Source organism: Leucopleurus acutus (genome assembly GCF_964270905.1).
Source record: "Leucopleurus acutus genome assembly, chromosome: 12".
NCBI classification, from domain to species: Eukaryota; Metazoa; Chordata; class Mammalia; order Artiodactyla; family Delphinidae; genus Leucopleurus; species Leucopleurus acutus.
Genome location: NC_139154.1, coordinates 36,490,612 through 36,517,551, shown reverse-complemented (window position 1 = coordinate 36,517,551; position 26,940 = coordinate 36,490,612). Strand labels below are relative to the sequence as shown.

General features: G+C 49.7%; 1 protein-coding gene across 1 annotated transcript; it reads right to left on the bottom strand.

Annotated features, from left to right (window-relative positions):
• Nucleotides 1-25,954, bottom strand: TRIB2 (tribbles pseudokinase 2). The gene is made up of 3 exons (XM_082851824.1): nucleotides 24,361-25,954; nucleotides 19,203-19,495; nucleotides 1-2,432 (listed from the first exon to the last, which is right to left on the bottom strand). The coding sequence occupies exons 1-3, from the start codon at nucleotides 24,628-24,630 to the stop codon at nucleotides 1,964-1,966; spliced, it is 1,032 nt and encodes a 343-aa protein (XP_082707950.1). The 5' UTR covers nucleotides 24,631-25,954; the 3' UTR covers nucleotides 1-1,963.
• Nucleotides 25,955-26,940: the final 986 nt, after the last annotated feature.

Genomic DNA, 26,940 nt, shown 5'->3' with positions numbered 1-26,940 from the left:
TTTAGTTAAATACGCACAAGTTTATTGATTGAAGAGATTAGGACAAAAACATGAAACCAAATACAGGACAAAGCACCAGAGGCCATAGATTCCCACCATGCATGTCACCAATCTTTCCTCCTACAGGGGACTTAAAAAATAAGGGAGAGGGAAGAAAAATAGGTCCTTCTTGACTCACCCCCATCTTCAGAATGTAAAAAACCCTCTCTCCTTTTTATCTTCCATTACCAAAATAGAATCAAGAGCAAATCCATGGCCTCCTTGTCTCCCAACAATGAACGGATAAGCCGCCCTCCTGGGAACGTGAGGCCGGGATCCTGCTAAGTAGGAATAAAGCATCCAAGGTCTGAACATACATGCCACGTACTATAATGAAGCACAGATTCAAGTAACATTTACATACTAGAGTCCACGTGTCACCTACCCAAAAACATGACCATTTCACAAAACGTATACAGGCAGTAAAATCCAAATAACTGAGGTACTGGAAACACAAATATTGATGCCAAAAGAGTTCTGTATCATACAGCAATAGAAAAGCCATAAAAAAAAATTTTGCCACTCGAAATCAAATAAAGCTAGCTAGAAAAGCCAAATAAAAGGTTATTTCAGGGACAGAAATACTCAGAGAAAAAAATATATATAAATGTTAACTACAGCATGTAACATGTTACCCAAGTTAACCCGTAATTGAAGTACTGGCTTAATACATCACAATGTGACATTTTCCTTAATAAATAGAAGAGTTCTTGAAAATACAAAGGTGCGTATGGGGATAGAGAGCTTGTTTTATTTATATCATCCCAGCTTTCAGCTTATTTTCCTTCCCGCTTGTCTCGACTGAGGTTTTTTTGTCCTAACCAGAGGGGCTTCCAAGCCAAAAAAGATCATACTCCGTAAAGAAAACTCAATAGCTGCCCTGTATTTTATACGTGTGGGACAACCTGCTTCGTTTCACGAGTTGCCAATAACACAAAGACAAAATATTTCGTTGAGATCAGAGTGTTACAAAAGCTTCAGACTCCGAGAGCATCCAGGATCTCACACTAACACTATCATCTCAGGAAAGAGGCATGCCTGTAACGCAGCCCTCATCGTTCACCAAAAAAAAAAAAAAAAAAGGAGTTGAATTTCTCTTTTTCTTTCGTCTTCCTTTCTTTTTTCTTTCTTTAAACTATGATAGCTGTAATGCATCTGGAAGTTTGACTTCTAATAGCTTCCTGCCATAAACCAATGGACACAAAACAGAATAGTGGGTTAAAGGAGAGATTTTTTTTTTCCCACTTCAGGGAGCAAAGTATTAACATGTCATTTCCTGATCAGGATATTCAATGTTTATTTAGAAGAAATGAGTTGAAGAACGCAATTAAAAGACACAAAATGGATTTTTATTTTCTTTTAGTTTTAGCACCCAGGTTTCATGTCAGTCTGTGTGCACCGAATTTTTTTTAAACGAACCCCATGAATTATCAGATAGGTGGTTGGCTTGTTTAAAAATGAAAAAAAAAAAAAAAAAAAAAAAACCCTTGGCCAATGGTACCTTCCCTGAATCATGACAAGAAGTTAAATGCTAACAGTGCGATGCCAAGATGTATGTTTGAGGCAGAGAGTTTTGATTCTATCAGGATCTGCAATTATTTTGGAACAAAATGGAAAGTGGGGTAGGCGGAAGCAGCCTAACTGACAGGGGTAGTCTCCGGGGGGGCTCCATTAGGCAAGAGAAGCTCCAGGGGGCTCCCGCCCATCCGACAGGACCCCGGAGGCCGCCCCCATCCCGCATCTCTGGTCCCCATGCTACATGTTCAGTCAGCTCCTTGACGGTTTTCCTTCTTTGAACCAAGAAGCCTGTGAGTGTCAGTGTCTTTCTTGCTACCAAACCAGGCGATACGTGTTCCCTGGAAGAAGTCCTCTCCACTGCCCTCTCTTGCTCCTGGTACCTGCTAAGTCACTGTGGGGCGTGAGCTCAGTTAAAGAAAGGGTCCAAGTTCTCTTCCATGTTGACATCCGGCACCAGCTGATCAGACACTTCCTTAGCACCATATCCTGAATTCGAGACGCTAAAATCTGTAGAAAACCAAGGATGGTCCAGAATTTCCTGCGAGGTCAGCCGCTCTGAGGGCTCCCGCCGCAGGATGCTTCGGATGAGGCACTTGGCCTTGGGCGACAGAGTCTCTGGAATGTTGAACTGGCCACGCCGGATCTTGCTGAAGAGGGAACTGGGCTCAATGTCATGGAAAGGGTACCGCCCAACCAACATGGTGTAGAGCATCACTCCCAGGCTCCACACATCAGCTGCTTTGCCCGAGTAGCTGCCATTGGTGTTCAAGATCTCTGGGCTGACGTACGCTGGGCAGCCGTGCTTGTCGGACAGGGAGTCATCATCTCCCCGCAGAATGTAGGCATCTTCCAGGCTTTCCAGCTTGACCCGAGTCCTGCAAGAAAGGAAGGAAAACGTGAGCTCATAAGGGTGCTCTGAGACCCACGAATCCCATCATTACATCTCATGTTTCCGATGACCATTCATTCATTGGCCCAGACAAACGCTACCTATTGAGCACCTTCTACGTGCCAGACCCTATTCCAGGGCTGGGGACCCAGGAGGCAAAGACTCTGCATGAAACTTATGATCTGCCGGGGGACTGCAACCTTCAGCAAGCAAACAAACCAAAAACAGCACTATTATCGCCCCATCTTAGTGACGAGGAAGAAAAAGATTAAGTCACACTCTCAAAGTCACACCTGGGTCATGATGGGGAGACACAAGATTTGAACTCAGATCCAACCAGCTGGGAAGCTCACAGAAGCTCTGTCCACAGCTTCTGGCAAGCTTGTGGCGAACACGATGCAACATAGGAGCAGGACTTTTCACTCAACGGCATTTTGGCTTCGCAACAGCCCTTTACTCGGACGTAAAGGATTTTATTACCCCATTTTACAGAAAAGAACATGGAAGCTCAGAGAGTTTGAGTAACTTGCCCAGAGCCTTCTAGTTGGGAAATAGAGAAAACTTGACCTCACATATTCCTAAGTCAACCTGAATGCTCCTTCCACTGCACCAAGCTGCCTCTCTTAGGACACAGGCAGAGCCAGGGAACATTCAATCAGGAGTGCAACCCATTACCTAGTCCTTCCAAAGCCAACATCCTCATCTTCTTTGCAAGATTTCCTGTTGAAGTTGCCTCCCGTCCTGCCCATCACACTCCTAGGGTCTGGTCCTTGACCTGGTACATATGTGACTCAGGTTAACTAGATAGTCCACTTGTGCCAGCACATATGTGATTCTGTCTCACATGGGTACCTGGGTGTGTGTGTGAACCTTTCCCCCACCAGTTAAGGACCACTGAGCTCGCTGATGGAGGCAGGGCTCTCCTGGGTGCGATGGGGAAGAACGGAGGTGGAGAGATCCTGCGTTAAACTCTGAGTCCCTGGAACCGACCTCTCACCTTCTGTAGAAGGACTTGATATCATCACCAAGTACAAAATAAGCATGTGTTCAGTGCCCCCAAGCTCCTAGCCTAGCATCCCTTCCTTAGCCCAGGGGCCTCCCAAGAATTCCTGTGTCCCTGCCCTGCTGTTCTCTGAGTGGAAAGTTAGGCATTATTAACCTTTCAGTGCTTAAAACTGACACCCTCCTCTCACTCTCCTGGCCAGAACACCTCCACTGCCAAGTCCCTGTAAACTCAGTTAATCCCATTCCCTCACACTGATGATGGTCTGCCACGAAGGGGACATGGGACGGGGAAGAGGGGCTAGAGTTAGGGGTTGGGACCGCATGGATAGTGCCAACGAGGTCCTACAAGGTCAGTATCATTCCTATCAGTTGGTTCCTTCATCTCAAAAGGGCCCATCAAAGCATCTACCCTGCTGCCCTGAGGTGTCAGGAGGCTCAGATGAGCCGAGAATAGGAAACTGCTCGAGAAACCACAATAAGGCTTTATTCCTGAATCAGAGCCCGTGACTCAGGTCCATCCACTGCTACTTCTCTTTCTTTCTCCAACTGCAGGTCTTAGCCTTTCCAGGCAGTCACCACAGCTCCCCTAAGAGCCACTGAAGGGAGGCGAGGCTCAAGTTATTCCCAGGAGAACTGCTCGGAGCTCTCTAGAGCAAAAGGTCTGATGAAACCCTGGGCTGACTCTAAGATCCTATATTTGGATTACAGGAGTTTCCAAGACCAAAGGGTGACTACTTCCTGGTCCTAATTTCCATCAATGGGCAAGAAATAGTTGTGGTCACTGGAAAAGGTGCTGGGCTAGGAGGTAGGAGAGCAGATTCCAGGCCATACTACGTCTCTTATCTGCTGTGTGGCTGTGGGTGAGTCATTAAACATCTCTGTTCTCAGCCTTAAAGCAGAGTACCGAACAAGGCAGTCTTCTTTTTTATTTTTTAATTTTTTTTTTATTGTGGTACAATATACATAAGATACAATTTACCATTTTAACCATTTTTAAGTGTACAGTTCAGTAGCATTAAGTACATGCACACAGTTGTGCAACCATCTGGACAAGACAGTCTTAAAGTCTCTGCCAGTTTTAACATTCTGGGCTTCTGTCATATATAGCAACACATCTTCTTTATCTGCTCACCCATATTCTATTATAATCTGGAGCGCACATGCCCTTCTCCTCCCCCTTTAGTGATGATCTGTAAAAATAGGAAGGGTCTAGATGTGCTAATCTGGAATTGAGCGGATTAGAAACAGATCTCTTCTTCCTTTTCCTTTTTCTAATCTAAGGTGGCAGGTGGAGCTGACTCACACCAGCCTCACCAGATGTTCAGAAATTGGAGGTGAGTCAGTGAAACCCACAGGGCAGAGGGGAAGGGCCGCAAACCACAGGCCGCAGTGGGTTCTCTCTGCCGCTTCCCCGCCCCCCCTCACCAGCAGCAGCTCCTGCCCAGCTTTGGGACCAGCCAGGCTCCCTCACCTCCAGGTTCACCGTGTTGGCAGCAGAGCAGCTATGGGAAGAATTATTGCAGGGCAAATAACAATAATAAGCCGTCGCATCTGTGTGACGAGGGGCTATCGTCCGGTGGAATGAGACTTGGAACCAGAAGGTTCGTGTTTGGAGCCAGGTGTGTCCGCCGAAACCCTCCGCCGCTGTCTCAACTCGTCCAAGCGGGGACGACCATCTTCACCCACACGCCCCCCACCCCCTTCCAGACCCTGCACCAGTCCTCACATACGCCGACCAAGCCCTGTCCTTCCTGGGGCCTCTGCACACGGTCCTCCCCACCCCACCCAGGCCCCTGCCCGGAATGCTCTTCTTCCAGATACATGCACCGCTCAGTGTTTTCAGGTCTCTGGTCAAATAAATGCACTCGATTAAAGAGACCTTGCCTGACCCTTCTATACAAAGTAGCGCCCCATCCCAGAATCCCGCATCCCCTCATCACCGCCGGGAATACTACGCACTTACACGTCCACGGTTCTGCATTGATACTCTGTATTATGATGCCAGTGGTCGCTTCAGGGTCCTCACCTCATTCGCCACCTCCAGGGGCTCCCGGGCAGGTGGCTAAGGTCACTTTGAACGTGGAGAAAACCACCTGTGTTCCCTGCGGTATCTCCGGCCCCTAGACTAGTAGCCGGCACACAGTAGACACTCAATCCCTCGATCGAAGAGTAAAAGGGACAGTCACGCTGCTGAGCCCCGGGAGCGCCCGGGAGCTCACCTCGAAAGGAACAACGGCCCCTGCTCCGGGTAAAGGAGTTACACCTTCCCAGGACTAAGTGGAGGCCAGGTGAAGGCTCTACGGGGGGCGGGCTTTGTAAATTACAACACCTCAGGTGCCTGGCAGGGTGAGGTCAGGAGGGAGATGTGGCGTCCAGGACCTTTCAGGGGACGGGCTTCCCCACCTCAAGCTCTTCGCTGTAAGCCGATTCTAAAGCCCTTTTTACATTCTTATCTCCTTCCGGGTCACACCCCTAGATTCCGACTTTCTCCTTCACCCCGTTAACCCCACCCCCTCCCTCCCATGGGCAGCAGGGACCCCACTTTCATCCTCACCGCTTTTCCGGAACCCTCCTCCAGATCATGGACAAGGGCCTTCGAAAACGGTTAAGGTCTCCCTCTTGTCAATTAACCCCCTCCCCGAGTTCACCTCTCCCCTCCCCAAACTCAAGACGAGGACTCAGGAGCTATGCAAATACCTAAGGAATCTGAGGGCGGTAAAAAAAATTAATTAATCAAAAAGCACTCCATGCGCCGCTGACCTCCGCTGCCCCTAAGCTGATCCGTCGGCCCCTGCCTCCTCCTCCCTTCAGAGGCCGAGCCTCCGGCTGGGAGCATCCGGATCTGTGGTCACATGGCGTTCGGTGCGGCCGGTAGCGACACAGCCACACAGAAGCCAGGCCAGTTCCGAGTCTTGAGGTGAGAGGCCCGGGTTCAAATGCTGCCTCTGACAATAAGTGCCAGATATCAAACACCGTCTCTGCATTTAAGCATGAGTAGGTATCTACATATATTTTCTTTTTTAAGATGTATAAAATCAACTTCCAAGGCAAGAATTATTATTCCTTTACGGGGACACCGAGCCTAATAGAGAGGATAGGTCAGCTCATTTGTGGGGAAGACTAGTTAGCGGCTGAGCGCTCGCCTTTCTCCGGGCGGGGAGCTGATGCCAGACCCGCGTCGCTGCAGCTCCGGGCGGAGGAACGCAACCCAGGCTGGCGGGGCTGCGAAGCCGCCCCCTCACGAGGCGCAACGCGCCCCAGGGTCAGGGAGCCGGCTTCTTCTGCGCAGGCGTGCAGGCGTCCCCCCCGGGGTGGGCTGAGAGAAGCCTAGAAAAGGACGGGGAGGAAATGCGGCGCCCCAGGCATTCTTCTGACCTTGCCTCTCTGGGAACATCCTGAACTTGTTTACATCACTCCCAGGCAAGGGTCGAGGCAAGAAGCCTGGATTACGTCTTTAAATAAGGACCTTCCGGGGTGCCCATAGGTCGTGGGCCCGAGCCCGGCTGGAGTTCCAGTTCCGGTCCCCACAGACGTGCCACACAACTGCAGGGCCCTTCAGAAGGTCTCTGGGGCTCAGCTTACCCCCGGGGATGGGGGGGGGGCCTCACCCTCTCCTCTCAGGAGTGTTGCAGGGAGTGCCCGGCGGAGCGCCTGCGCCCGCCAGAGTGGGAGGAAATGAATGAACAGTCTTCCAGCTTCTGAGGGCTCCTGATCAGTCTGGGGATTAGGAATTTCCAGGCAGAGAAATCGATTTTCATAAAACTCAACGGGAGCATCAGATGGCCCTAGTCATTCAAATAAACTAGTCACGGGAGACACAGACAGGACAAGTCACACCCATCATCTCGGGTTTTGTGAAGATTAAATAAAACAATGCAAGTACAGCATCTATCAAGGAGCGTAGCATAGTAAGTCGGCAAAAAGTGGTGGAAACTAACTAACCTTCTTATTACGATAAGGAACCTACCTTCAGCCCCAAAGCCTAGAGGGGAAGACAGATGTACGAGCCTCAGGAAGATTGAAATGGACATGAATTCTGTGCCCTGGTACCTTCCTGGGCCCTTTGCACTTGTTTGTTTTTTTTTTTTTCCCTTGCTTAGAATATTCTTCCCCCAAATATGTGGCGCTCACTCCTGCTCACATTATTCAGTATTGACTAAGGTAATCAGGATGGGCTTCATGGAGGTGATGAGACCAGAGATGGTACGTGAAGAATAGAGACTCCTGAAAGTGACAAGGGAGGATGGTGGAGATTTGTGTGGCCAAAGAGCTGTAAATGACAGTGGTTATCTCCTGCAGCTTCTTGGAGGAGAGAGCCCTGAGCCCTGAGCCATGGCAGGGTTGATTTGGCCTGCAAGCTGCATCCCTGCGTGCATTCTGCAACCTGTCCCTGGCACAGGCGGGGAACAGCCTGCTTTGCTTTCAACCTCTGAATGAACAAGGCTTACACGGGGGCCGCCTGTGTCCCAGGTGCAGGCCCAGCCCAGTGCCAGGCCTCCTGTTCTCGGATCCCGAGCCAGGTGAGGAAGCCAGAACCAGCAGGATGCAGTTCCACTCCCCACCCGCACAGAGCATCCGCACCCGCCTTGAAAGCCCCGACCTGATGTCCTGCCCGCTCTCAGCAGAGGCTTGAGTGGCTCCCTGTGGGGCACGAAATCGACCTCAGCCTCAGTTTCCCTTCTGTAAAATGAGAACCAATGGTACATGGCCTGAAAAGAGCTCTTCTAGCTTCAGATTTCCCGATTTTACCTTTCCTTTAACTCTTAAGCTATAGGGACTGCAACCCGTCCTCTATAACATCCTGATATTGATATAATAATTGTAGTAACAACAACAGGAAACCACGAATTAAACATCTATAAAATGCTGGGATTTTTTTCAGTCTACATTATCTTATTTCTCATGACAAAACTGAAAGGCAAATATTATATGTGCCACTTCCTAAAAAATAAGGAAAGTGAGGCACAGAGAATGAAATGTTTTAGGTCATACATAGAGTAACTGAAAAAACTGAGCTCTAATCCACGTCAGGAGGATTCTAATGCCAGTGTCCTCTCCAAAAGGCACACTGGCACCAACATCACAGATTTACTTGGTGTCCAAGACAGAGAAACTTCTTAAGGGAGACCCTGGGTTTATGGAGACAAATATGGCCCCGGGTTTATTCAGCACCAGAGCACCTACAAAACCATCACATACATGATCTAAGTGCTATAGTTTATGAGGTGGATGGTGGTAGCTGGACCTGCCCGTTTACTAGATGAAGAAACTGGGGTACAGAAAGCAGATGTGACTTGTCCAAGGCCACCTGGAAAGTGAGTGACAGAGCCTGGATTTCCATGTTCAGTGCTTCTATCCAAAATAGAAAAAAGGTATACACACAAGCAAATCATCCTTTGCTTTTAAACCTCAAAACCCACCCTGGGCTCTCAGCAGGAAGAGATCAGGACAGGGTCAGCCAGGGAGGGGCCAGGCTGGGAGTTCAGCCAGACCAAGTGGGCTTGGCCTGGGCAGGAAGTCCGGAAGTCACTGAAGGCTGTTCCGTGGGGTGGGTCCAAGCAGGCAAAGGGTCGAGGGAGAAAGGTCAGCCGCAGTCCGCCACAGCCGCTACTGCAAAGCCACCCTTGGCTGCCGGTCCAGTTGTCAAGCAAGGGTCCCAGCTGGGGCTACTGCTGGGGGGACTCAAGGAAGACCTCTGAGCACCATGGGCTGCATTTTGCTAGCCTGGCAGCCACCACTGGGACTCCCCAGGTCGCTAAACTGCCCAATAAATCACTACTCCCTTGAGCCTCTGTTTCTTGTGTGTATAGATCTTTCCAGCAATCACCTCTGAGAGCCACCGATGCGCCAGCTCCCGGAGATTCAGTGAACAGACCTAGCACTTAGATCAAGCTGCTCACAAATTAGCAAGAGAGCAGCAGGTAAGCCAGTAAGGGAACCACTCGGGGGTGGGGGGGGGAGAAGTCTAAGGGGAGGGGGACCTAGGGAGGGCTGGTAAGTTCTAGAAGGCAGTATATCCTCTGACTGCCCTACGACACCACCCCACAATCTGGGACGTGGTGCTTCCCGCACCGCTTTGATTCAGAGAAATCTGCAGCTTGGAAAGATGAAGTCACTTGCTGGGAAACAGCACAGTTGGGAGGAGAAACCCAAGCGGACTCAAGCACCCAGGTGTTTCCATGGCACCGCCCGCCCAGCCAGGATGTAAAAGCCTGTGTAGCTGGCGTGCAGACGCACGTTCGCGTCCGACTCATCAGGGCCGTGGTGGGATTGGGGAAGCCATACCCCGCCCCCCCTCCATGCAGCCTGCCTGCCGTCGTCATAGGAACGGCCAGGACATCCAAGGGAGGAGACGCAGCTCGGACTCCTCATGATACTCCATCCAGCGCTCGCTCCCCTGCATTGAGACCCGGGTCCCCGAGGTTCCCCCGACCCCAGATCAGTCGACTGAGCCTCTCAGGAAAGCTTCCCAGGCAATCATCCCTGCTCCATGCTGGACAGCGCTGCCCCAAGGGGCCACCAGCCCAGTTTCTTCCAAGAGGCAGGCACATCCTGAGGTGCTGTTTCGGATGATTTGGGGCCCAGAACATTCCTATCCATGCCCCACTGGTGGGGTGGGGTGAGGGCAGGCCTCAGCGCTGTGAGCGGCTGGTCCACACACGGGGCCGGACGGGGATGCTTCCCTGGGCAGGGTCCTAAACTGGGGCTTCCCCAGGTGGCCTGAGCAGAGACGGAGCAAGTTCAGGGAGTCAGAAAACCGGGTTCTGCTCTTGGTCGTGTCACTAACACGTTATAGGACTTTGGGGAAGGACCTTCCCCTCCTGATTTCTTTAGCTGCAAAGATAAAAGGGCTGGATTTAAATCCCCCTCCCCTCCCCCGCCCCCAACTGCCTGAGTCCTGGTTCAGCACCCTGAAGGGGATGTCCATCCACAGTCCATCCTCCACACACACTTCTGGAATCACAACGTGACCCCGCCCAGCCCTGACTAGAAAACAACTTCAATGGCTCCTCCTGAATTTCAGATCAAGTTCAAGGTCCCAGGCATGAAGCCAAGGCCCTAGACCTCTTCAGCCTCATCTCTGCCCCCACCCCACCCCAGAGTACCCTTCCCCAGCAGTCCCTCCCCACCTACTCCTGGCACTTTCAGGACCCCTCCCCTTCCCTCCTCCATCACTCGGAACAGCCCTGTGAAGGAGCCCATCTCCTCCCTGACATAATCCTTCTCTACACCCCACTCCATTGTTGGAATATCCTCTTCCTGCTTGCAGACAGCTCTCTAACGCACACCCTTCCTCTCTGACATGGTGTTAAAAATAACCATTGCACTGTGTCTTCCATTAGGGGAGGACTCTGGTATTGAGTCTTGTATCCCCAATACCTAGCACAGCAAGTAGCGCATAACAGGTGCTTAATAAACATTTGCAAGATAGTGTGATTCTCGCGTCTGTGAGATGCCCCCAGCTCTAACCTGCTGTCTAGAGCTCAGAGCATCTTGGCGTGACTGCTCAAGAACTGCAATGTCTAGAATCCAAAGAAATTTCAAATAGACTGGATTCTGTGCATGGTTTAGAGAAATTCCCACGAGGGCTGGATAAAGGACATTTAAAATGTGTTTCCATCCACTGTCTTCTTCCAGCAGTATATTTAGGGGATTTTTTTCTTATAATATTTATGCCTCCAGGGTATATGGGGCTATTCATCCCCCCCACTGAGTCAAATGTCATACATTCACCAGCACTTATAATGCTAAGTCCTGTGCTAGGCATGAGGGTCCAAATAATAAATGGACCACAGCTTATAGTTCTGCAGAGGAAACCAAACCCACTCCACAAAGTGGAACAACAAGACGTATTAGGACTGCCCGTGGGGTTAGTTAACTGGTGGCCGAGTCTGTGTCTGCCAAGACTGCTCTGAGAAAACCGAGTCCTGAGCTTTACTTCGACTCCAGCCGGCCAGGTCCTCGTGCTGTTCATTTGTCGCCTAATTGCATACGAAAATTCCTTCTACGAGTTGAGCACAAGGGTGTATTTTACGTAGCATCTATTTCTGCAGCTAACGTGGCATTTGAGGACCTAACCTTGGGAGCCAGGTCTCCTGGGTACAACCCCCAGGTCTGTGCTGACTGGCTGTATGACCCTGAGCCTCAATTTCCTCATCTGTAAAATGGTGATAACCATAGCAGAACTCACTTACTGGGTTTAAATGGCTTCACTTAAATATAGTAATTAATTCAGATGAAATTCATTTGTGTTGTAGTTAGAACAGGGCCTGGTACATGGTGGACCCTAGATATTATTTCACTAACATGTAAGTCCCGTGAGAGCGGGGCTTCTGTCTCATTCGGCATTGCAGTATCTCCAGCACCTAGAATAGTGCCAGGCACATACCACGTGCTCCATAAATATCTGTTGAACAAATAAATGAATCTACAGGTTGCTGGGGTATGAGGCTCACAGCCATAGAGGATGACGGACAGCAGTCATGACAGGTATCTTTTTTTTTTTAATTTAGTGCTGTTTTTATTAATCTCAAGTATTAGCTTAAACTTCAGTGTGACAGATTTGGGATTGAATGCTTGACAGGTACCTTTTTAAGTCCCTGCAGTGCCCCAGGCTCTGTGCTGGATACCCTAAGTTTATCATCTCCAACCCATGTCAGAGAAGGCAGGCCAAGGTCAAATGGTCAAGTGCAGGAATCAAAAATCTCACTGCTGTGCCCTCTGCTCCATTTGCCTGAGGGGTCCCAGTCGAGCCTGTGAGCTAATTTATTAAGCCCCAATAGTAAAGAGCCCAGCCAGAAATCCTGCTGGGATTTCCACTATTTAGTGTATTTCTAAGCACAGAACCTTGAGGAAGCCCTCCCCTCTAACTGTGACCTGAAGCCCTTCGTAAATAAAATGACACCCACCGCAGACATGGATAATGGTATCTTAGATAAATGTCACTTTTGCATAAATCATTAAATCAAAATGGGAATGATTTGTTCCTTGATGTGGAGCTCTGTAAACAGTTCTCTTGAAAAACGGTGTCTACGTGGGAGATCCCAAGTTTTAGTCATTCTGGGCTCCCATCTGGGCCATGACCAAGACGACCATTAGATCAATACATTCCCTGCCCCCCTCACTCTGTCATTAGAATCCAATCTGAGCGGCTCCTACTCAGTAAAAGGCATTTTTAGTCATTCAGTGCCCACCACGTGCGCATGAGACAGCCTCTGACCCCGAGGAGCTCCCAGGCCAGCAGGAGATGAGGACAGTCTGGAGATGCACACAGACAATAACAACAGAACGGGAGACACGCTATGACGGAGGCAAGTGTGGGCGCTACCGGAGGGTGTCACCAACACATCCTGAGAAGAAAGATCTGGGGAGAGGAGCTTTCCCTAAGGATGGGCCCCTTGTACATCAAAGTGGTCAACATGAAGAAGAGAATTCCAGGAGTTCTGGCTCCTTCAAAGCAAAAAGGCAAGGTGTTTCCCTAAAATCCAGTGAGCCTACAACTTAACGTAAATCACTATTAATGAAAGAAACCAGAGTCTGGTCTCCAGGGATCCAGTGCCTGCCCTCTGTACTTTGTTAGATGCTGAGCCCCAAGAGAGGTGAGAAAAACCTGGAAGATCTAAAGGGAGGACTCATATAGATACTAACACCTGGGAAAGAGAGCACTGACCTCGGTTGGTGTGGGAGGGAAGAGGCCTTCACCCCGCAGGGAGGTGCAGGTCCTCTGGCGCCTGGGCAGAGGGCTTTTGTTCTACCGAAAACCCCAGGCCGCTGGGTTCCTCCGAAGGGTCCCCTGTGGCAGACACAGCACTGATCGGCTTCCACAAAGCAGAGGAAATGAGACCTGTGACGTCAAGAGATAATGATCTCCAAACCAAAGAAGAAACATGTACAGAAGCCGTCTTCTCCTTCACATGGGGTATTTCTGGGCAAAGAAATGTCAACACTGAACTGTGGTTGGGGGCAGGGAGCTGGGGTGAGGGGTGGCAAGGGAGAGGAGAAATCCAGCTGGCAAACGGGGACTGCCGTAGGCACAAGCCCTGCCCCTGGCGCTTTCTTCAGGTGGCCCCGCTGCAGCCCCAGGATACACCAGCTTAAAGGGCTCTTTACGTCCTGAGTCAGCAGACTGGCCCCGTGTCACCCAGAGGGCCAGACAGCACGTGCAGACGAGGCCAGGGACAGCAGCAGGATCTCGTGCTGACGGCCAGCTGTGCACCCAGCATCAGGTTCACTGCCGTTAATTCACTTAATTTCAGGAGCAAAGTCCTCTCGTTATGACGAGGCAATGGGGCAGAAGAGGTGAAGTAACTTGTCAAAGCTAAGGTGATGAATAAGTGCAAGAGGAGAGATTGGAATCCAGACAGCAACTCACTTTCCACGGGCATAACTGGCCTTGTCCCTTAGAGGCTGGGATTGAACCATGCGCCTCAAGGAGCAGACTGACCAAGCAGACCCCTCTAACCCCAGAGCAGGGCGAGAGGGGCTGCAGGACGCAGGCACACCCTCTGGGAATTTGAGCACTGCTCTTCCTCAGGTTCAGGGCCCCAACCAACAGGGGCCCCTCCTACGCACACAGACCATCTCAGATTTTACGACAGGAACTGGGGATGCAAAGGGTGTGTCCAGGGCGAGTTCAACCAAGATAGGGGTTTAACTTCCTCAAAACACAAACAAAATGACTGAGGCTCTGCCCTGCAGAAGCATCTCGGCAGGGAGGAGAGGCAGCAGCACAGGGGCAGAAGCACAGTGGCCGGTCCAGGCCTGTTGGAGCAGGATCCCTCCCTCCCTGCCTGTGTTTCTGTCCACCTTGCCTTTGGTGCATCGCGTCAACCTTCTAGCCCTTCTGAGCATCAGGTTCCACACCACATGTACTTGACCTGTCAGGCGCCCTCATAATACGGATCCAGTGATTATAATTAAAGAAAAGAAAGAGGAGGAAGTGGCTTAAATCTGAACCCTTCCATCACAAGGGCTCCACCTTCATGGAAATGGTTACTGCATTCTCCATTCTCTGGGAACTGCTCCTCCATAACGGTACCATTTTATCAATGACTCTAGGAGCAGCTGTGGATTAGTAAGTGCCTGCCCTGCCCTGTGAGTCACAGAATCATCTCACTGAACTCTCACAACCACCCTACAGAGATGCAATTATTATTTCTGCTTTGAGGAAAGAAAGTGCAGCTCAGAAGCATGAAATGACTTAATCAGGTAGCTAATAAGTGGTAGAGCCAGAATTTGAATCTAGCTCAAATAAAACAATAAATAAAATAAAAATAAACAAATAAAACAGGAGCAGAAGAATCTGAGGTGCTGCTGATTCAACACAGAAGCAGAAGGCACCCTAGCATCAGGGTTAATAGAACATTGGGTGTCATTTGTATATGATGTCTGCAAAGCCACTTGTGGGAAACTGGACTTGCGGTGATGACAGTGCCATTAAGAATGTTCCCATGGATGGCCATGGACTCAAGAGTTACAGATGGTCCAGAATGGAAAATCTGTGCATAAGAAGTCAGCCCGGAGGCAGGTCTCTTTCTGAACCATGTGGGGCACAGTCAATATCACTACGTAATGCTTTCACCTTCTATCACTTTCAAGATCATCAAGGAACAAGAAGCACATCCTTGAGAGAGAGAAGACAGATGCAAAAGAGGGGCTTCCCTGGTGGCGCAGTGGTTAAGAATCCGCCTGCCAATGCAGGGGACATGGGTTCGAGCCCTGGTCCAGGAAGATCCCACATGCCGTGGAGCAACTAAGCCTGTGCGCCACAACTACTGAGCCTGAGCCTGAGCTCTAGAGCCCTCGAGCCACAACTACTGAGCCTGCAAGCCACAACTACTGAGCCCGCGTGCCACACTGCTGAAGCCTGTGCGCCTAGAGCCTGTGCTCTGCACCAAGAGAAGCCACAGCAATGAGAAGCCCGCGCACCGCAACGAAGAGTAGCCCCCGCTCACCACAACTAGAGAAAGCCCGCACGCAGCAACGAAGACCCAACGCAGCCAAAAAAAAAAAAAAAAAAAAAATAGAGTGCAAAAGAAGTGTCTGGTGATTTGAAGTTTAATAAAGCAGTGCTTCCTAAGTCTCTTCTATGCCCCGCCCCCCCATCATAGGACCAATGCATTAAGAATCAGAGAACAGACACAGACGCCGTCACCTAACTTTTCAAAAGCTTTCAAATTCAACCTATTGTTTCTAACGCTTCGTTGCTGTCAAGAGAGGAAGAAGCTTTAGTCCTATTGAAATACCTATGGATTAGGTCCTATTGATTAGGACCAAAAGTGAAGGCTGCCAGCAGCATGGCCCCCAAGAGATCCCAGGGCCCCTGAGTCCTGTTCTTCTCAGGAAATACAAGCAAGGTTGCCACACAGCCACCGTGCAGACCAACAAAGAGACTCTACCATGAAACTCGGTGGCCCCTGGGAACTAGAATATGCTGAGTGACAAAACCTGTCTCACAGTCCCAAGTCGAGAGGTTAAAAACCAAACAAGATGAAAGAAGGCCACTAAGCATTATTCATCTTTTACGAAAAGTTGATGGTTGGGTGAAAATTAAAAAGGTCCTGTCAGCTACTGATGAAAACATTCAGAATGTCCTTGAAAAGGAAACAGCAACCTTCTCGGAGCTGCCCAGACAGAGACACATGTCGTGTTCAGCACAGCAAGTTCGTTGGTACCTCAGCATGATTCGGGGCAGAAAAAGAGCTCTGGAAGGAAATGATAGGATTTCTAGGCTAGCTCCATCATCGGACTGGTTGTGAGACCTTGAGCAAGGTCACCTAGCTCCTGTGTGGCCCAGGTGCCTCGCCTGTGGCATGGGGAGTTCTCCTTCCCCCCGATGGTCCTTCGGGAGGCCGGGCTGCTCGGGCTCAGGTGCTCAGACATGCTGCAAACAGATGAAGACCAGCTTCCTGCCTGTCACTTAGGTTGTGTTTTTCAGAAGGAAAATGCTCTTTGGAGTTAAAAAGGATTGAGCTTTGACACGCCTGCTCCAGTGGTGTCCTGGTTTCACATTCACATGAGATGCCTCTTTCTAGTTCTTTCTAGAAAGGGTCTGCTCTTCTGCATAAGTCAAACATAACTCCAGACTGAGCATCAGAGCCCCGCAGTTCTCGTGTTGGAAGCGTCTTACGCGTGGGTATTTCTTCTCCAGCCCCTCGACATCAAAGACTCTGGCTTTGCCACAGTGCACTGATCAGCAGTCTTACACGTCTTCCTGTAAAGGACAAGCAGGCCTGGGGGAGAATCCCTGCACCAGCAAACGTGAGGTTGGACTCAGCCCTTATCTGCTTCCAGACGGCTGTGGGCTCTGGGGTGAGCACCCTCACCTCTGGGGCTCTGCTTCTTGGTGGCAAAACAAAAGGGCTGAAGCATGGAACCTCTAGCGTCTGCTTCTGCTCCCATGTCCTGTGACCTGGGAACATCCAGCCTACTCTGACTCACTTCACAAATCTGTGTCTACCACGGCTGTGCTAAGCCTGGATGGGTCACCCACCCCATGTCCTTGCTGATGCCTGAAATTCCTCTCTAAAGAGACAGAATCAAAGATGATGTTTAAAAATGCAGATCCCCACGAGAGACAGTATTGATTGTCCTGACTCCTGGTGGCGGCCAAATGAATTTCTTGAGAGCTGACTTAACAGAGATAATATGTCCTTATTTCTGCTCTTTCATGTCTGTAACTTTGAGACTTCGCCATGCTACACTTTGAAGCCCTCATCTACCCAATGGACATGCTAATACTCACCTCTCCAATTTGCAGAGAGAATTAAGTGTGTTAAATGATAACCTTATGGTAGGAGCTTATAGAGGTCACCAAATATTACCTCTTATTTTTGTAGTTAGAGTTATTAGATCTTCAAGGATGGTGGAACACTGAAGGGCAAAGAGGATACCTCTCTGTCAGTATTCCGCTGGGGTCAGATATATATTTATCTTTCCATATGAGAATATTCAAAGCAGCACATGCCTGAGTGTTGGAACTCGGGAAGACCTTAGAGCCAGTAGAACTGAGCCAGGACAATAAAAGGATGAGGAACTTGAGGCCAAGGGGAAGGGACCAATATAAGGTCACAGAGTGGAGTAAAGGCAAAAACAGGATGAGAACCTGGGTCTCCAGGCTCCAAGGGCAGACACACCTGAGCTGAAAGAAAAGTAACCATCGCCCCACACTCTAGATTTTCAAATAGCGCCCCCGACCTTCTTTAGTTTGTTCATAAAGGTAAATGCCATCCACTGTCAGAGACCGGGATATTGGCCACCACGGATTCCTATGATACTCCTTTATGGGTAAAAATATGGAACAATAATCAACTTCTGTGGGTCCAGGAAATCCAGGGGCTCTCTGCACTTTGTATACTCAGCTGGATTATAAAAGTTCATGAAATTATTCCATTTGGGTTAAGTAACCACAGGTCCTTTGACCTGTGCTAATCCCCAAATGCTTCCCAGACATTTACTGCCCAATTAGCTCAAACCATGAAGATGGAAAAACCAAAGCACACACCACGTGGTCTCTCTCATTTGGATGCCATGAGACTTCTACAAGCAATCGTCTAAATACACCACAGGCCACTGGGATTGATGGCCAACTAAATGGAAGATGGAAAGGTCTGATAGTAAATCTATTCCAGACGGATAAAAGGGAGCCCCGAAATGTTCTCTGAGTGAATGAATGAATGATGTGCACTAGCCTGGTATTCAGATGGTCCTTAATAGCTTTGTGACAATGGAACCTTCACTTCACTAAACACTTTGCTAACGGGAGCTGAGGATGCCCAAGGCAGTCCGGAGAATTCCATGACATCATGTATGCAGAGCCCCTGGAACAATCCTTGGAATAGTCAGCAATGGACATAAATCAGCTGCTTCCACTCCTCTAAAAAAGCACATTATTAAAAAGAAAAAAAAGTAACTTGAAAGAGTTTTTACAATCAAAGTCAGCTGGAGGAGAAAGCAGGGTCCCAGTGGGATCTGCTAAATAGAATGTAATGAGTTAATGGAAGAACCATGAATGAAGCCCAGATGCCTAGCATCCTGTCCGGCCGTCTCCTAAAATAACCGAGACCTTCACATTGCCAGGCATGTGCGCAGGCAGGTTCCTCACCTGCAACACAGGTCCTTCCCACATTGCCTACAACACATTCATCTTTCAAGTCTTGGCTCCAAAATCACCTCTCCTATAAAAACTTTCTTGACTCTCCAATTCCTAGTCAGAACTGACATCCCAGCCCTCAGTTCCCATCTGACCCAGTACATAAGTGTATGTAGGGTCTGTAACATTTCCTTTATAGGTCATTGACTAGCTAATGAAACTTGATAGTCACGGTACTGAGACTTGTAATTCATCCTGAGGAACAGACTTAGGAAATATCTGTTGAATGAGTGACGAATGAATGACAAACAACTGATCCCAGGCGTGGAGCTTTCCGAAGGCGAGCTTTTCAAAATCTTGCTTTATTCACACAGAAAGTGCCACACAGGCTGGCAGCCACCTTCAGAGTTCAAGACACCAAGACAAAAATAACTACTGGGTCACGGAATAATCTGGCACTTGTGAGCATCTGATAACATCTCTTAGAGGAGCGGCAATTTGCTTTCTAAGGGCACTTCAAACACTGCGACACCCACCTCCCTTTGTCTTTCCACGCTCCCTCCTCCTCTCCTGGACGGCAGGCAGCAAAACACAACGTCCACTCCAACATCTCTGAGCAGCCTGCTCTAGTACACGGGCCTGGACAGGAACGAGACTCACCTTTCTTCGTCCTTAAAGATAAATTTCCGCAGCTTGAGGTCGCGCAGCACCAGCCCGCCGTCGTGGCAGTGGGCCACCGCTGAGGCGATCTGGTAGAACAGCCTGGCCGCTTCCTCCTCCTTCAGCTTCTTGCAGGTGCGAACGAAGGAATGCATGTCCCCATAGCTGCGCTCAAAGAACACATAAGCTTTCGTCTCCCCCAGGATGATTTCGGTGATTTGGTTGATGTTGCTGTGGGCAGACAGGCAAAAGCAGGGGGCCAGGGACTCCTGGTAGCAGCTGATATCAAACACCTAGGGCAGGATGAACAAGACCAAGAGTCAGAGTACAACCAAATCCTGTACAACCGAGTCACAGAATGTGGATGCCTCCCATAAACATGGGGCAAACTTGGACCCAGACCACACTGGCCTTGCCTCCTACCAGCTGTGTGGCATTGAATAGCTCGCTTGACCTCTCTGAGCCTCTGAGTCCTCATGTGCGAAAGGGCAAGTGATTGACTCACCGTGTCAGGAGGATTATAGGAGAAAACGAAGGTCAGGATGCTCAGCCAGATGTAATACAATACACAAGTTGTGTATCACAAGTTGTGTATTGTATTACACAAACTGTATACACAATGACACAAAACAAATCACAAATAAGTTTATGATTTTTTTCTCTCTATCCTAATCCCCTGTGTTTATAGAAAAATTAAGGCAAAATCTGAAAGTGACCCATCCCAAGCTGCACAGATAACACCTTATTTACCTTAAAAAAAAAAAGTACACTACACAGCTACAGCAACTGTATACAACATGTTTTGTGCTGCATAATTGGGTTGTATAGCAGTATACAATATAACAGCAATTAATAGGTTAAATGCGTAGACTGAAGGTTACCTAATTCAATACCTTCATTTCGCAGATGTGGAAACTGAGGCTCAGATAACAAGTCAAATCAAGCCCCCAGTGGCAGAGCCAGGAAAGGACACAGTCCTTCTTATTAAGAAAGCAGACACGCTCCTTTCTCTCTCCCCTCCACAGATATCTAGCTCAATGAATCAGTTATGCAATGATTTTCTATGAATCAGAATAAGCCTGTGAAATGCCACCTCATTGTGGGGTTATTTAGAAAGAAAATCCATCCTCAGTACCTTTTGGAGACAGATCTAAGAGGAATTAACACTACAGAGATTTTTCTGGGGTTACAAGAAAACGCCTTCATTCATTTCAAGAGCTCCACTAAATCAGGGATACAAATCTCTGGGTTTGGAATGTGGCTTTCCTACCTGCCTGGGAATGTGAGTATGATGAGTCTATCTGGTGCAGCAGAAGTGAGGTGCAGGCTCGATGGTTCCTTGCTGGGAAGCATGGGAGGCCAGGATTGCTCTTACAATACACTGAATGTTATCGGTTCACCATCGCTTAGCTTCTTAAATTTCTTTTTCATTAGTTAGAACATACTCTCCTTGATCATCACTTTGCAGTGTGTGTGGGAAACGCTAGCCTAGAAATAATCAAATTTGAGAATCTAATCCTGGCTTGGCCACCAATAACCCGCACGAGGGGATAAAGCCCTCCGAATCACTGGGCCTCCCTCCTCTTCAGAAACTGAAGACATTGATTTAGAACATGGTTGACCTTTTTTGGGTCCAGATCCCATCTGAGAATCTGATAAAAGCTCTGTCCCCTCTTAGCTGACAATGACCACTCAAAAGCATGTATAATACTGGATTTGTCTTAAGGGGATTCACGGGCTTTCCAAAACCCAGCCAGGGACACAGGCTGCTCCTTAAGAATCCATGAGTTAAGTCTCTCTTAGCTGCAAAAAACAAACCCCAAAAATCTGTGAGTCAAACCGGCCTCCTAAGAACCTCGGGAGGGCTGGTGCGAACCCCGGCGAGGAAGCAAAGTAACGTTGTGAATGAACCATAATAAGGCATCTCAGGAAAGTGGCACAGCTGCTGCCACTATAACCTAGAATTTAAGAATGAATACTTCAGTGTCCCCAGAGACCACAAATCACACCCTGATACTGTCAAATGATGACCTGCGAGCGGTGACCTCAGAGGTCCGTTCAATTAGGAATCTGAAATGCTTGAGTCAACTTTCACACCCAGACTGCAGGCAGCAGAAACCCAGGAAAGCCTCAAAAATTTCCCGGAGAGCAATAAAGGCTTTGCAGTGGCTAATGTAGACACTGTGTTATATAAGGAGGATGCTGGGATCTGAAGAGCCAGGCTTCAGGCTGTGTCGCCAGTCCTCATGGAGTTATGATTATTTATAACATACTTCCTGCTTCGAGCTGCATTTTTAAAAAATAAAAGGAGGTATTTTTGTTTTTTTTTTTTTTTGCTCAGTACCTTTAGTCTATTATCCTGTCCTGCTGCTGAAAAACTGGATGGACATTAAAATTAAAAAAAAAAATAATCAAACAATTCATGGCAGCTTCAAAATGCAGCCATACCCTTTGTAGAAGAGACTAAATTAAATTCCAAGATGGTGGACAGAGTATGAAAAATAAAGCAAGTACTTATGTTTTCCCAAATGGGTAGGAACCAAACTTTTATTAGTAGCTATAACAGGCATTTATGGGCTTGGATTGGTATTTAAACCATCACCTTCAGGTGTAAAATCAAGCCATAAGCCTGGTTGCCAGCTTCTTTTAAATGTTTAATTTGGAGCCTTCGTTATATAATGTGACAGTTCAGATAAGGCAGAGATTAGGCCATCATTCACAGCCTTTGCAAAAAAAAAAGTGCCCATTTTGTCAAGATAGTAATTATGTCATTCTGCACAGTAGCTACAAGCATTTCCATGAAAACAGTAAGCTAAGAACCCCCTAAAGTCCCCTTCCTTCATCTGCCTAGCTTAAAGTAGGCACAGGGAGACAATAAACAGGCATGATTATTTTGGTTAAATGACCCTCCAGTCTCTCTCTCCCAAATTATGTCCTACAGAATTCTATAGAGTTCTCTGTAAGTGGCATTTTACCTTGGATCTGTTTTTGCAAAGACTTTTTTTCTTGGGTCAACACAGAGCTAGGAGACACGAACTCTATATTCTAAGATGTCAAAAGGAACTGGAATTCAGTGTGTAGATTTCACTGAGCCTTGCAGTAAGTCCACGGTGCCTACGTGAGGGTAGCTCATAGAAGCAGCCTTATAAACCCACTTGGAGCTTCCTAGGTTATGTACAACTGTGCTTGCATAAGAAGTCACCCACATCACCTCTGGTAAAAAGGCAGGCAAACAGAAGCTGCTGTGTCTTAAAGGGATGACCTCTGTCAAGCAGAACAATGATACTGCACTTAAATCCACTTGCCGCCGCATGGTAATTGGTGAGGGGCTGATTCAATCTTTGCAAGAACTGAACCAGCCGATTAAGTACAGTTTCAGGCCAGAGAGCAAGTCTACGAATGACACTATAAGGTCAGCCCAAAGTGAAATATGTCTTGAAAAATCTGAAGGGAGAAAGAAACAGCAGGAGCCAGAGTCACCTCTGCCTTTAAACAAAGAAATAGCGGGCAAGATGCTTCTGCAGAATTTGGCGGCAGAGTCCCTTGACTTAAACGCGTCTCCAGCCTTCGAAAAATATTAAAATGCTCTACCGAAGTTTAGCAAAAGGAGTGAAAACACTCACTGCTGGGTGATTGTGCATATTTCATATGAGAGTGGCAGCTCTGTGGAATTCATTCATTTCAAAGGATGACTACCCCATTGTACAACGTTGTAGGTCTTCTGAGAATTCAATCCAGCTCTGAATAGCCTACTGAATTTTGGTTAACTGGGAATAGCTGCTCTGAGTCTCAATAGCTTGGAGAAGGTGCAAAATACCAAATGCTCAGTACAAGCAGAGAGAAATATTTAAAGAGTCTCTGATTTTCCCCAGCGGTCTGAACTGAGCAATTGCAAAACAGACTGGAGACCCTTCACAAAACCCATGTTTCACAATGAAATACTCCAGTCCCCTGTGAAAGAAAGCAAGTCCACAAAGCAGCCTGTGGTTGATGGTAAAAGTGTGATGCATTATTTGCAGCACAGCTGTGCCGAGTGCCCATTTCAAAGACATCAGGGGTCCCCACTCCTTACTACCTCCTTACCTCCCTCCCCCCAAAAAACAACAGTGAGCAAATCTAAAATTAAGCAACAGTGAATTCTTGATCTATGTCCAATTCCTGGGTAGCCTGCTCTACCGTCTTCATTTTTTGTTTGTTTTTTTTGCAACTAGTCTCCTGCTCATCCCCTTGTCTGGAGCCCTGTGGGCGCACACAAAGACACACAGACACACTCAGCACAGACGCCAACCAGTTCAGGGTCAAAGACGAAAAGGAAAGGAAAGTGCCCATCTCTGCATTAGCACTGTGAATCCCCGAGGCTCCAAATGCTGGCCTCTAAACCATACAGGCAACGGTGTGTGCTGAGGGGTGGAGTAGCAGGGTCGAGGGGGCTCCGGCTCGGAGAGCTGGAGACGAGAAGGAACGGAGACAAGAGGAAAAGACCCAAAGGATTCACAATTTCCTGCACCCAAAGGTGCGCTGGCGGCTTTGATTTCCACCCCCAACCCTCCTTTCAAGGCTCCTGGCAGAAGCAAGCTCTTTGTGAACTCCTTCCCCGCGCTGGGCCCCTGGGCTCAGCCAGAGGGGACACCTTTGTGTGTCTCTTTGAAGGGGCACCTACGGAACAAAGGTTCAACACCTGCACGCTGCTGAGAACAATGGCTGCGAAAGGAACCAAGTCATCAGCGCCTTAAAATTAGCGGGGGATTCCCTCCTCGGTGTTGGAAAGGGGAGGGGGCTGGACCCAGGGAGCAATCCCCGGGCAGCGGGACCCGGCGTCGCGCGGAGGAGCTCCACGAGCCCTTGGGAGCACGCGTGGCCGTGGCCCCCGCGCAGTCCCGCCGCCCTCCCCGCCGCGGGCTCTCCCCAAAACGCCCCCGCCGCAGCCCGCCGCATTGCCCGCAACGCTCTAAAAACTTCGCAACTAGTCGAACAGGAACAAATAAATACATAACCCCATTTAACGAGACCACGGGTAATTATCCCGCGAATCTCCCTCCCCCCACCCCCGGACTGCAGGGCTCGGCAACCTTCCGCCCCCTCCGGCCCCCTCCAAAAGGCCGGGGGGATCTTCTTAAAAGACAAAAAAAAAAGCAAAAGCAAACCCCGGGCTCTTTACCTTGCACACCAGCTCCTCTCCACTGTGCAGATGCACGGCACGAAAAACGTGGTCTCCCTCCAGAGGTTCCAACAATAAGTATTTCCCGATGCAAGAAACGCAATGCGACAAGTTCGGAGTCTCAGGCGGGCTCGGGGAGCCAAGGTTCGGGCTGAAACTCTGGCTGGGTTCGGCGGACCTTATAGACGACAACTCTTCGAAATCCTGGGTTTTGTTCCGCGATCTCCCATATCTTGCTATTGTGATGGGGGTAGACCTGTGTATGTTCATGAGTGTGGGGATCGCACTCGACAAACAAAAAAACCCGCTGGAGAGACGAGTCGCTGGCGAGTGCGTCTGCAGGCGCCTCGGTGCCACGGATTTTAAAAGGGAACGAGAGGGGAGGGGACGGGAAGGGGGCTACGTGGAGAAAGAGTTAGAAGCCCCCAAATGGGCGCCGCCGGCCACCTTGTCTGCTCCGAGCCCGGCTCCCGGGGGTCCTCGGTCGGCAGCAACTCGGGTCCTTTTGTTACCCCAAAGCCGCCAGCGATTTGCAGAATCTTCGCACTTTTAGTTTCTCTCTCTCTCTTTCTCTTCTTCCAGCGTGGATCTAGACGAGTAACCAGGTTGCTAAGGTGGGGAGCTGCAGCGCCGGGTCTCCCGAAGCGATCCCCACGCAGGCTTCCGAACCGCAGACGGGGCGGAGGAGCCCGGCTGTAGTTTGTGCAATCTTCGGGGAGCGCACGGCCGCTGCTTGGTCTCAGCGCGTTAGAAACCAAACAAAAAGAAAAAGGAAATAAGCACGGGTACCGGCTCGCGCCGCACCGCAGACAGAATCCGCGCTGCACCCCCTTTTTTGGTGGAAAGGGTGGGGGGCGTGGAAGGGGGGGTGCCGGAGAGGGTAGTTACCTACGTTTTAACTGTAGATGGCGTCTGAGGCTTTTCCAAGACCGTAAGAGCTCTCCAGAATTTAAACAAACAGACAAAAAAAATAGCAAGGGAGCATTTAACTTAGAGCGGTCAGCGCTGCCAACAAAAGATTGCAAAAGCTGGGCACAGAGTTGTGGTCCGGGCACAGGTACCACGGCAAAGCCCAGGGCTTGGCCCGCCGGGCGGAGGTCAGCACCGGCTCATGCTGTCGCCGCTCCCTCGCGCTCCAGATCGTCCTCCGAATAAAGCGAGAAGTGCGGGCAGGGACAAGGGTAGATCAATGGTCTCCGAGCTTCCGGGGGGTCCTCCCGGCCCTGGAAGGGGATGCACCCCCAGCCCAGTCAACCCGCGCTGTTCCTTTCTCGTTCGGTAACTGGATCTCGCCTTGGAATAATTTGCAACCACTCCGTCTCCCCTTACCCTCAACCCAAATTGCCTGGCGGGGTTTGTTTTGGAGAAAATTGACGGCTTTTCTTCTTCTTTTATTTTGTTCTTCCCCCAACCGGAGGTAAGAGGAATGTGTACTTAAAATTGAAGGGGACGGCCGACGGTGCCCGAGGCCAATCCCCGAGCTCAGCACGCCCGCATCTCTCTGCGAGGCGGTATTAATAGTTACTTACGTGGCCGGGGATCTCGGAGCGAGCGGGGCCGTGTGTGCGCGTGTGTGCGCGCGCGCGCCTCGCTCGCGCTCAGTCTCCCCATTCAATGTCACCGACACATTTCTACGGCGCCTCCGCCCCCCCCAGCGGCACCCGCGACTGGCTCAGCCCAGAGCAGGCCCCGCCCCTTCCCCGCCCGGGCCGCCCTCATTGAGCCAGGTGCCCATCAATCAGCCTCGCCTCTGCCAGTCCCGGGGCGGCTTCCCGCGCCCGCGGCCGGCTGCCACTGCCATTGCAGCTCCCGGCCCCGGGCGCGGGCGCTTGCCTCCCAGTTGGATGACTCGGCCCGGGCGAGGTAAACAAAGTGCATTATCCAACCGCGGCCCGGGGCTGGGGAGGTAGAGCACCGGACCGGGGAGGGAGGGTCCCGGCGCCTCCACAGGCTGAGTGCGCGCGCGGCTGGGCAGGAGTCGCCCGGTCACAAGTACCCAAGCAGCTCCAGCAGTGGCTAGTGGACTTTCTAACCCGTTCGTCTTCCCCAGAAAGCCAGGCATCCTCTGAGCATCAGGACACCGCTGCTCACGTGTAGCTTTTCTCCGTGGAGAATGTGCTTGCATCAGTGGTGCCGCACGGAGTTTCAAAAATTAGTTTCGTTATCTTTTTCCAACACTCTTCTCCCCATTTAAAAAGAAATCGATTGCTTACTTTTAGTTGGTGTCACCCTTCAAACCCCGCCCCCCACCAAGGCTTTGAGTATTTTCTGCAGAAGACCAGCTTGAAGACACCTTTTAACTCATACCAAAGGTAATCACTAATTCTTCCTCTCCCAAGACAGCGCCCAGAGGGCCTTGGCCCAGTGAAACAATGCCCTCAATGCCCTACGCACACCTCCTGCGAGGCTCCAGGCCGCTAGCCAGAGTGGCGCCCCCTACCTCGACGCACGCGTGGACCAAAAAGGCATTCAACACTGAGAATCAGGTGAGGGCTGCCTTTTCACCTCAGTTATTCTCAACTTCTGCAGGAGGTGCCAGTCCTCTGGCTTAGGTAGACACACGTCAGGAAAGGGGCTTGA